At 35.2% G+C, this 12,086-nt stretch overlaps 1 protein-coding gene across 2 annotated transcripts in view; it reads left to right on the top strand.

Annotated features, from left to right (window-relative positions):
• The window catches only part of CWC27 (CWC27 spliceosome associated cyclophilin), a 181,399-nt gene that overhangs the window by 78,607 nt on the left and 90,706 nt on the right, over positions 1–12,086 (top strand). For both annotated transcript variants that reach the window (XM_077773526.1, XM_077773525.1), the window contains one exon: positions 9,882–9,985. In XM_077773526.1, the coding sequence (XP_077629652.1) occupies positions 9,882–9,985 (104 nt within the window). The remainder of the gene's footprint in view (positions 1–9,881; positions 9,986–12,086) is intronic.

Here is a 12,086-nt window from a genome sequence, read left to right as displayed (position 1 = left end):
TCTTTATATATTAATGATATTGTGAAATTTTTTTATTGGGAAGTTGTTGTTGTTTTTAAGATCTCTTCAGTGTTCTTTGAAATCTGATTGAGGATTTCTTTCTTCAGAGAGAATTTGCCTTTTGTTCCTGTTAACAGGCACATTATAGTACTATAGATCACTGGTAATTTTCATTGAAAATACCCCTTAGATATCTTGAGAATATTCATTAGTTTGAGAACCTGCTTACTAGCATGGACCTGAGACAGACAACCTTTTTTGTAGTCTTCTTGTGGCTTTTTTTAGTGGATGTGTTTATTTCCACCTTTCCAACGAGTAGAGAACCTTTAGGTTTATGTGTAGGAATAGTAATTCAGTTCTAATGATTAAAACTCCACATTAAAACCCAATCCTGGATTACTGACACTTTTGCTCTAGTTTCTCAGTCCTCTTTTTGTTTTTCAACCCCTTGTTTTTTAGTGAACTATGTATTTAAAGAGTTAAGTTATGCATTTATTACTTTTAAAATGTACTTTATTCAGCTCTCCTAGGTGTTTGATTGCAAGAGAATTTTCAGAGTACCTTGTATGAAGCCTTAGTGGAAATGGAAATCTCATGTTTTTCATATTGAGTTAATATCATTCGTAAAGTTGGATTGTGGAATAGACATATGGCTAAAGACCGAATTTCTGCCACAACAAATTTGCTCCACTTCTGTGAAATACTGGCCAAGCCAAGGTCTTGCTGTAAAATAACATGCTTGATTCTGAATTTCTTACTTGGTGTTTAGACAGAATAGCAATATCACCTACCAGTATGGACATTTTATGATTTTGTACAGGATTCATTGTTGTTTAGTCTGATTTGTAAAAGAACATTTTCTAAAATTTGAAAGAGATCTTACAAAGATTAATGGCAACCTAGATCAGATGTCTAAACTTTTTATTTAGAAATAAATGTAATCCTTCATATGAAATGAGTAAGATTTTAATATTTAAGGCTCTGTGCAGGTGCATTTAGACTCCTCCTTCTTTGCAAATTGGAGTCTTTCTATTCCTATGTATTGGTGCAACAGATTATGAAGGACATGTAGAACATTATCTTTCAGATTAAACCTTATCTTTTTTTAAATGTTTATTTATTTTGAGAAAGAGAGAGAGAGAATGTGTGAGTAGGGGAGGGGCAGAGAGAGAGGGAGAGAGAGAGAGAATCCCAAGCAAGCTCCACACTGCCAGCACAGAGCCCGATGCAGGGCTTGGACTCACAAACTACGAGATCATGTCCTGAGCCGAAATGAAAAGTCAGATGCATAACTGAAAGAGCCACTTAGGCACCCCAAGCCTATCTTTTGATACACGTCTTCCAAGATCATTTAGACTAAAATAATATAGGTTCTCCATTAGCATCCCTCATAGAATTTGTAGTATATATCTCTAAGTTGATTTCTTTATTCTTTGCCTTCTCAACTAGATTATAATGAAAGAAAATAAACAATTCAGTTCCAAGTGTTCAGTGACCAGAATTAGGATATGCGAGTTTTGTAATTTTTAGTGTTTTGAAACTGTTGGCATTTTTTTTCATAGCATATGGTATTTAATCCAAACAGTGCATCAGACACAAAAACTTATCAGTGAGTTTTTGAAATCTGTGCATTCTTGAGAAAAGGATATGCCATTTTAATCTCTTTAGTTAGCCTGAGGCCTCATTTTGTTACTAATTGATTCTGTAAATAGTACAAATAGAAATAGTGTTTGTGGTGGGGGTAAGATAAATAATAATAATAGAAGCAAACTAATGTTGAGTACATACTCTAGGCCGAGGATCATGTTAAGTATGCTAAGCAATTTCTATGGAATTGTATTCGATTCTTACAACCTTACTGCTTTTCACCTTTCAAGATGCAGAAACTGAGCCTCAGATTGCTTAACCTAGTTGTCTAAGGCCATCCTGCTAGCAATAGGTAAAGCAGAGCTTTAAACATACAACAGGTTTCCCTTATTTAATTCGGTTAGATAATTCTTGGATAGGTCTATATATTTTCAAAATTAATGTATAAACTACAACACAGTATACCTTCCGATAGATGGTAAACCTCCGTCCCTGCTCCTGCTGATGATACATAAGCCCAAAACTCATGCCATACACTTACAGTTTTAATACCTCTGACAGGCTTCTATTATGGCTATTTTATGATTTCATCAACAACCAAGCTGTTGTTTCATTACAAACAGATTCAGTATCTTTGTGATTAAAGCAGCAGACTAAAAACCATGAAGGGTGTACTGTTTGCTTTGCAATCATTTCCATGTGTTATGAATTCTTATCAGATGTTGGGAAATAGCAGGCTTAAGCTAACTGCAAGTACTACATGTATGGTCCAAGAAACAGTCATCTGTAATGGACATATGTTTAGCTGTCAGCTTGCTTAATAAGGTCTCTAAACAAATTCATTTACTGGCTACTTCATTTTCGTAGATTAAAGTTCTTTTCAAAAGCATGTCAAATAGGTCTTAATAAGCTTACCTTTTATTTTTTGAAGGTGAATGCTAGAAAAGGTCAGTGCTTGAGTTCATCACCCTAATATTAAGATAATATTTCCCATACCATAGGAAAAAAGAATAGATATAACTCAATTTTCCTAAGGCACCTTCCTGGAAACTGGAGAAAATGGGAAAAGCATCTAGGAAAAAATAAAAACGGACTGAAAATTAGGCAAGATAATTATTGTTTGCTATCTTAAATCTTCAATCTCAAGTTGAAAAGCTGAACAATTTTAAAAATGTAAGAGTTTTGGGGCGGCTGGGGGCCTCAGTCAATTAAGCATCTGACTTCAGCTCAGGTCATGATCTCGCATTTGTGAGTTCAAGTCCCTTATCAGGCTTTGTGCTGACAGCTCAGAGACTAGAACCTGCTTTAGATTCTGTGTCTCCCTCTCTCTGCTCCTTCTCTACTCGCACTGTCTCTCTCTCTCTCAAAAATAAAAAATAAATAAATAAATAAAATTGCAAGATTTTTAACTACTTCTATAAAGTAATATAAACAGTCTGATAAAAATATAGGCATACTATAGTTATAAAAGCTTCCTGGATAGTTACTTATTCATAGTGTCTTTTGTTATATAAAAAAATGTTTAGCTAAAAAATAAGGTATTCAGTCTAAATGTACTTTTCACTCAGTGAATAGTTAGTAAACTAAGTGAGATCCCACATAAGAAATTAGAAGTCTGTATCATGTTTACAATTCCATTATTGACTTGGGCAATATTGAAAAAAAATCTCTTATTGTCTTTATACCTCAACTTTTGATGAAGATGACTGTTTGGCATCTCACTTTTGCCTTAGATAATGGGTGTCAAGATCCTTAATGCTAAGAAGTTGAAATAAGACAATCTGCAGAGTATTATCATTTTTGACATTTATACTATAATTATGATTATGCATTTCAGAAATATGAATTTACACCTTTCTCAGAATATACTGGGTGATGATAAAACTGAGGCAAAGAAGGAGAATTAATTGCCTTCTTGTGGCCATATAGTGATGTTGGGTCTAGGTCCTCTGATAAACATGTCTCTATTTTTACTGAAGTGTTTTCTTTAATTTTTGGAATGGACATTAGTTTTAAAAAGAAAAAACCTGGGCACCTGGGTTAAGTGTCTGAATCTTGGTTTCAGCTCCGGTTGTGATCTCACAGTTCATGGGTTTGAGCCCCACATCTGGCTCTGCATTGCCAGTGTGGAGCCTGCTTGGGATTCTCTCTCTGCCCCTCACCTGCTTGCTCGTATGCGTGTTCTCTCTCTGTTTGCCTATCTCTCTCTCTCTCTGTCCGTCTCTCTCTCTCAAAATAAATAAACTTAAATAAAAAATTTAAAAAACCATCAATCACATTAGATACCTTTAATAGCGTAGCACTTAGTATCATTTTACCATCAAATTTTACTTAAAATTATTGGTTACTTAGTTTTAATTATTTAAATTGCTTATGTAATTTGATTGTCATGAGTTTATTGGAGTATATTCTGTCATTAAAAAACCCTTCCTTCTAAGCAGCTGATGGTGCTTCTACTCTTACTACTCCTTAATCTTTGGATCAATCTTGTTAAAATACATATGCTGAATATAGCCACAATTTATAGATGAGAACACCAAGGCTCAGTGAGGTTGACAACCTTGCCCCAATGCTGTGCTCAAGTTTACTTTTTCTATGAAGTGTTGAAGGCTGAGGAAGATTTTAGTAGGCAGAAATATGGAAGAAAGACCATTTTGGTCATGGAAATAGCATGAACAAAGGGGTATATGCACTGAAGCTTAAAGTCTGCCAACGTAATTATGACTAGTATGTTTTTGGCTAAAATTTAGAGTAACTGTAGAGGATGTGTGAGAGGTAAGGTTGAAATAGTAGTTTGAAGGTAACTATTGGGAGGGACTCAATGCTTGGGAAAGGAATTAGTGCACAATTCAGTAGGATTTAGGGAGTTATGAAGATGAGGGGAGTAGAATTGCAGGGTTTGGCATAGGTGTGCTACATGAATGGAAAAACAGCCAAACCAGAGGCACGGAGACCAGGTAGAAGGACTGCTGTATTAGTGCAGCTGTGAAAATCCAAACAGCTGTCTCTGACCACAGAAAAGAAGAGACTTTGTAAAGGAAGGATGTCACTACTAATCCGCTGTAGAAGGTATGGGAGGAATACTAGCAAGTAGGCCTGACACTAGCATTTTGGGGCCTCAAAAATAGGAAAGACAGAAATAGAGTGGTGTTTTTTGAGAAACCAAAATGATCAGTCTGACTTTTAAAATGGTAAATCTGATGCATTTGTGGAACATCAAATGGAAGTATCCATCTGGCAGAGAGAAATACGATTTAAGCTTGAAAGTGGAAATATGTAAAGAGAATCAGGCTAACAATCTTGATTTTCTGCACTGAATACATTAAGATAGATAGAATTGAAGTCCTGAATGTGGATGAAATTTCTAAAGAAAGGAGAAAAAGAAAGAGGGTTGAGACTAAGCTACTGAGAAGCCCCTACATTTGAGAAGCAGGACGTGGAAGAGTAAAACCCAGTGGAAATTGAGACCGAATATTTGTCTATATACCTGCCTCTTCTTCACTATAGTTTCTAGGCTGTTGATATTTTATTGGACTAATTTTTTTTTAAGATATTCTTTTTTCCAGGCCACCTGGGTGGCTCATTTGGTTGAACATCTGACTTCAGCTCAGGTCATGGTCTCACAGTTCATGCATTCAAGCCCCACATCGGGCTCCCTGCTGTCAGCACAGAGCCTGTTTTGGATCCTCTATCCCCTTCTCTCTGTCCTTCCCCCCAGTCACACTCTTTCTCTATCAAAAATAAAATATAATATAGACCATAAAATACAAACCATATTAAAATTCAAGTGAATTCAGATTAGAAACATACCTCTTAGGGAAAAAAGCTAATTAGCTCAGAGTTACTAGTAGCTTATAGAAGCCATGTCTTTTACCACACAAGCAGAAACTAGGCTCTGAAGGCAAAAGGATGCTGCCTGGACTCTAAACCAAGCCCACAGTTTAGCAGCACCAAGGTGACATGTACTCCAGGCTTACAGCTTCTGTTCTCATTTTAACAGTTTAAATATATTCTAGCACCACTGGATAAGATCATATCCTAGAGAATATACAGACTGTGACCTAGGGACTAGTTTAAAAACTTACACTTGATTCCAAGAGTTATGGATTCCACAAGTACCAACAAAGTGTTCTTTGAAGAGTCTGAAAGATTTTGACACTGTTGTAAATTCTGAATCACTTGAAAAATTTAGTATAATGAAGCAGCTTTTAATGATCTTATAGACCTTCTGTCTCTATCTCACTTTGTCTTTTTTGAGTTTTGATTTGTCGTTATTCAGTTTATATGTTATTAAATATTTTTTAGGTTTTTTTACACATTTATTTATTTTTGAGAGACAGAACACAAGCAGGGGAGGGGCAGAGAGAGAGGGAGACATAGAATCTGTAACAGGCTCCAGGCTCTGAGCTGTTAACACAGAGCCTGATGTGGGGTTGAACTCACAAACCGTGAGATCATGATTTGAGCGAAAGTCAGATATGGCACCACTAGCTGTCATTATGACTACTTCAATAGTGCATCTAAGTGTGACTATTTAGGGATAGATTCTTTAGAAGCTGGCATTATACATTTGTTGCCCTTTATAAAAATTATGAAGAGTTGATCTCCACATGTAGTATAGGTAGGATTAATTTGTAGTAAATAACATAATAAAGAAATATTCCTACATTACAAACAACGCTTAGCTGTAATGCTGTTTTAACACGATCTAAATAATAATAGCTACCATACAAATACACTCATTTGTATTGAGTAACCAATATTTTAAATATCTTAACCCCATTTTATAGTTGAAGAAACTGAGTCTCAGAGAAGTAAAGTAATTGTTCTTAGGCCACTCATATAATAAGTGTTAGAGTTAGCTTTTAAATCAGGACTTTCTGAATTCAAAGTTAATCCTTTTGATAACTGTGCATTACTGCCCCTAACCAGTATATACTGTCATTGTGTCTTATTCGTTGCATACTTCAAATGACTCATAACTAGTTTGTTTAGCCATAATGCAGCATTTACTCTTCAACTTTCAAAGTAATCTTCCCCTCAGAGACCTTAGTATTCTGAAAACATCATCTAAGTTTCTGTATTACTTAAAAAATTAAAAATTTTTTAATTAGTATAATAAAAGATAGTGGTATTTAGTGGATGGAATAAAGATGTGGTTGCTATTCCCTGTGCTCATATAACTTCAAGAAATGGGAAGTAATTTATCTGAGATATAGATAATGTGAGCCGAAATTAGGCATTGATGTTGAGAGTCAAGAGGAGTATTATACGTGAGAGAGATTGGAAAATGACATACTCCGACAGTGATTCAGTGAAAGGGCGGGGGGACAGTCCCAGAGGAAGTTTAAAGTCTGGTCATTAGGAGGAAAATAGCTCCACATTCAAATAGGGATTTCAGGAAAACTAACAGATTAGGGCAGGGAGGAGATGACTTCAAGTTGGAGCATTGCAGCGTCTCGCCTCCACTATCTATCTAGATCTGGGCCCTTGAAATGTGGCTTAAGTTTAAACTGAGATGTGCTGAAACTATAAAATACACACCAGATTTAGGACATTTAGTACCAAAAAACAAAAAAAAGTAGAATACTGTATTAATATTTTTATATTGGTTGCACATTGAAGTAATAAAACTGTGGACACATTAAGTTACTGAGTTAAAATAAGTTGTTAATTTAACCTCTGTCCTTTTGCCACTTCTTTAATGTGGCTGCTAGGAAACTTGAATTGCATATATGTCTTACCTTATATTTCTGTTGGACAGCACTAATGTACAGGAAGATTTGTAACAAATAGAAATGCAGGACCAAAATATCAGAGCAAAACATCTAGATTGGGAAATAACCTAAATAAAAGTGATATTTGATCTTTTGAGATTAGATAAAATGCCACTGTACAAGTTATAGAAATGGGGAAAATGCCAAGAAGTAAAGATTGACAAAAGAAAGAGTAATTAGAATAAGAATTGGAGAATCAATACTCTAAAATGGTACATAGTCTGATTAGGCTAGAATTTCAAGAAGGAAGGAGTGGTTAATACTGAATGGTAGAGAAGCCAAGGAGAGGAAGGAAGACTGAGAAAAGGCCATTGAATTTGGTTGATACAGAAGCAGTTTCAGCAGAGTATAAGAAGGATAGATTGCAAGAGATTAAGAAGTTTGAGGCTGAGAAAGTAGACTCTATACATAAACTGTTCTTTCAGGCAGAGTCCAGTGGTAAAGATAATCATCACTTGATTTGGAGCAGAGTCCAGGGAAATTTGAGTATGTTTGTTGGCTGCATGAAAGGATCAGTGAAGTAGGAGTGCTTGGGGTTATAAGGAAGAGAAGATAATTGCCATAGGGCAGTTCTACTGTACTGGGTCCCAAACCTGATGTGGATTGGAATCAACTGGAAATTTGTTACAAGGGCAAATTCCTAGGCAACATCTCACATCTAACAAAATAATATTCTCTGGAGGTTTGTCTCTAGGAGCATATTGTGAACAAGTTCTTCTAGGTAATTATGACATATTCATAAGGACAAAGAAGTCAAGGAAATTAAAGGTGCTGGTGAGGACATCGGTGAAATAGCTGACCATATCATCTAGAATGGATAGAGAGCCAGTTGGGTTAGAATAGGGCTGATGGATAATGAACTATGAAGGAGTTGGCTTTTATTATTATATTGAGTGAGCACAGGTTCAATAGCAATGAAAAACTCAGAAAGTAGGTAGTAGATTTTTCAAAACAAAATCTTTAACGTTTATTTATTTTTGAGAGAGAGTGAGAGTGGGAAAGGGGCAGAGAGAGAGGGAGACACAGAATCTGAAGTAGGTTCCTGGTTCTGAGCTGTCAGCACAGAGCCCAACACGGGACTCAAACCCACAAACTGTGAGATCATGACCTGAGCCAAATCTGGACTTCTAACCGACTGAGCCACCCAGGTGCCCCAAGTAGGTAGTTAGGAGATTTTAATCAATGAGGGAATTTTCAAAATTCAGGATCTTGGAGGCCAAACATGTACAAAATATAGCTATTTGTGTTTGATGTAGAAAAGAGGTAATAAGAATTGAGTTGTGCCCATTGTAAGACCTATTACTTTGGTAACTGATATGTGATATACTTTAGAAGAAAAATAAAGTGTGAGATTTGGGGACCAGGAAGAAGCACAAAGGTTGAATCAGTATGAAATTGTTTAGATTTAAGATCCCACTAAACTATGGCTTGGGGGTCTTTGGAGAATTTTTCTAGACTTGTTGCTTGCTTGGGTTTAAAGTGATTCTTTGAGTATCTGTTATCCAGTCTAGCTTTTACAGAAATAGTGTGGATGCCTGACATTCAAAGTTTTGACTGGCCGTAAGTGACCCTAAGTTCATGTCATGGGTAATTTTTTCCAAGCACATGAATTTGAATCAGCCCTAAAACTGGCTTTGTAGAAACTAGCCACTTAGTGACTTGTAGTAAAGTCAATATTTACATCTCAGTTTACCTTTAATACATGATTGTATTAATCATCAGAATATCTCACCCTTGTAGGTTTCACAGAAGAGGAAATTATTTGCCAAATTGTGGTATTAAATGGGTCAAAAATTAATTGAGTTTAAAAACATTTTAGCACTGCACCTACCATGTAATTGCTTAATAAATGGTAGCTACTGGCGCCAGTTCAGGAATTCATCAAGGTTTTTTTTTTTAATGTTTATTACTGAGACAGAGAGTAACATAACATGAATGGGGGAGGGGCAGAAAGAAAGGAAGACAAAAAATCCGAATCAGGCTCCAAGCTCAGCTATCAGCACAGAGCCCGACACGGGGCCCAAACCCACAAACCATGAGATTGTGACCTGAGCCAAAGTTGGATGCTTAACCATCTGAGCCACCCAGATGACCCATGAATCCATCAAGTTTTAAAGCCATATCTTTTTGTGTATGTGCAAGTTTAGTGAATGTAATTTATATTAAAATTTTGTTTTGATTCAAGATCTTCATGAATTAAACTGGAACTAGAATGTTAAATTGGCAAGTGAATTAGAACACTGGGACATTTATCATTTATTTAATTGTGATATACTTGATAGGGAGTATTTCATAGGTAATCAATATTATATTGTTATTACAAAAAATAACAACTTCTAAAGTATTCTATAGCTATGTTTCCATATCACAATACACAGGTAAGAAACAAAATCAATTACATTATTATTTTGATTTTCTTAGGGATTTAGTGTATGTGAAAAATAATATGACTGTTTTTGCAAAACAATTATCTCTCTCAATGTATTATATACTTATATAACTGTTATTGCTTTATAGTGATGAGCTCCGAAAAGAAGCAAGACAGTTAAAGCGGGAACTCTTAGCAGCAAAACAAAAAAAAGGAGAAAATGCAGCAAAACAAGCAGAAAAAAAAAGTGAAGGTAAGGATATTTATCAGGTTTTTATTTTCACTTGGTACAACATTCCCCTCTCCATCTCCTCCTCTTTCCCTCCTCCCTCCTTCCTGAGTTTTACTTTTTTTTTTTTTTTTAATACTTTCTTTGGACAGTTAGCCAATAAAATAAATTTTCATTTAGAATTTTGTCTACAAAGTAAATTCAAACATGATCATAACTGTTATTCTAAAAAGCTTAATGGAAACTAACAGAGACCTGACATCAGGCAAAACTTAAATGTTGCCATACACATATGTAGGAGTGCACAAGAATGGAATGTTCATGTCTTATATTGCATACCCTTTAAAACATTTTTAAAAAGCACTTAGGCCCTATGTTTGGGACTTGTGTAAACATTTGTGCATTGGTTTGAATAGTATGAAATATAAACTCTTGTTTTTCGTTTGTTTTTTTTGTTTATGTTAAGACTGAAAATCTAAAATACCAATAAAGCTGATCAAAAATTAACCAAAATAATACCCTGCTATTTATACAGGTTAAATATGTGCTTCATTTTACTATGATTTTTATGAGACTAAAGGGGCTTTATTTTAAGTTTACTTACTTTGAGAGACAGAGAGAGAGCACAAGCAGGGTAGGTACACAGGGGGAGAGGGCAGAGAGAAACAGAGAGAGAGAGAGAGAGAGAAAGAGAGAGAGAGAGAGAGAGAGAGAGAACCCCAAGCTGGCTCCAAGCTGTCAGCGCAAAGCCCAACACAGGGCTCAATCTCATGAACTGTGAAATCATGATCTGAGCCGAAATCAAGAATCAGATGCTTAACCGACTGAGCCACCCAGGTGCCCCAGCATTAGTATGTATTTTAAGTAGCACAGGTAATACCACCTAACTGTCTAAAGGACACAGTTCGTAGATTATTTGCACCAATTCCCCCGTGACTGTTATAGTAAAGGCAGATACTTAATGAAGAACTAAAAGTCATCAAAATATATCTGAATGAAACTATTAAAAAATTAACTCCCCATAGTGACACAAATTATAAGTTGGATTTAAAAGAAAGGTTAGGAGTGCCTTAGCCGGTTAAGCATCCAACTTCAGCTCAGGTCATGAATTCGTGGTTTTTGAGTTTGAACCCTGCATCACGCTCTGTGCTGACAGCTCAGAGCCTTGGGGCCTACTTCGAAATCTGTGTCTCCCTCTCTCTCTCTGCCTTCCCACACTCATGCTCTCTCTCTCAAAAATAAACATTAAAAAAAACTTTTTAATAAAATAAAAAAAAGTATAAACTTATGTGTGACCAGGCCTTGTAGGTAAAGTATAACCCTGAACAGAAACAAGCTCTATTGGAAATACTGAGATTTGAAAGAAGTATAGTGAGGGTTATTTTATTTTTAAGTTTAGACATAATTTTCTCAGAGTACTACTGTTCCTTAAAATTAGAATCATTTTAAATGTATGACAGTAATCCCTTTCAACTAGAAAGATCTTTTACTTAAATTTTAATTCATTTTTGAGCAAATAATTATTAGTACCCCCATTTTTCAAGAACCATGCAGGACTAGGCATATGAAGTTGGCAATGGATGGAGGTTCTTACCTTTATGGATCATGCTCTAGTAGAAGTGAGAGAATAGGAAATAATTACTATAATAGTGCTCTATAGTTAAGGCTTTTATTAGATATAAGCAGTGCTATTTTAATTTATCTGCCTTTGAAATATTAAATGCAATTAAAGAAAGGTTTGAGTCTTAGAATGATTTCTTAACACAAAAGAGAAGATTTCTTCTAGAGCTTATTTCAGCCTATTGATGAGAAAGCCATATAAAACCATTTTGTTGTGCCATAATTAGAGAATTATATTAGGAATTACTTTTCTAAATTTAATTTTCCTTGTATCTTCTAGAAACATCCTGGATTTTCCTTAAATCTGAATATCATTTAAAATTATCTTCTACAAAAAGTGGGTCATTTTATTTATTTTTGATTGCTTTGTTTTGAAATAATTTTAGACTTAAAGAGAAGTTGCAAGTAACAGAATTCCCAAATACCTTTCACATGAAGGTCTTATATAACCACAGTACAATGATCAAAACCAAGCAATTGATGTTAATACCTGACTCTTGACTAA

The sequence above is a fragment of the Crocuta crocuta genome, unplaced genomic scaffold, assembly GCF_008692635.1.
Source record: "Crocuta crocuta isolate KB4526 unplaced genomic scaffold, BGI_CrCroc_1.0 scaffold383, whole genome shotgun sequence".
In the NCBI taxonomy this organism is placed as follows: Eukaryota; Metazoa; Chordata; class Mammalia; order Carnivora; family Hyaenidae; genus Crocuta; species Crocuta crocuta.
This window is presented reverse-complemented; position numbering and strand designations above follow the sequence as displayed.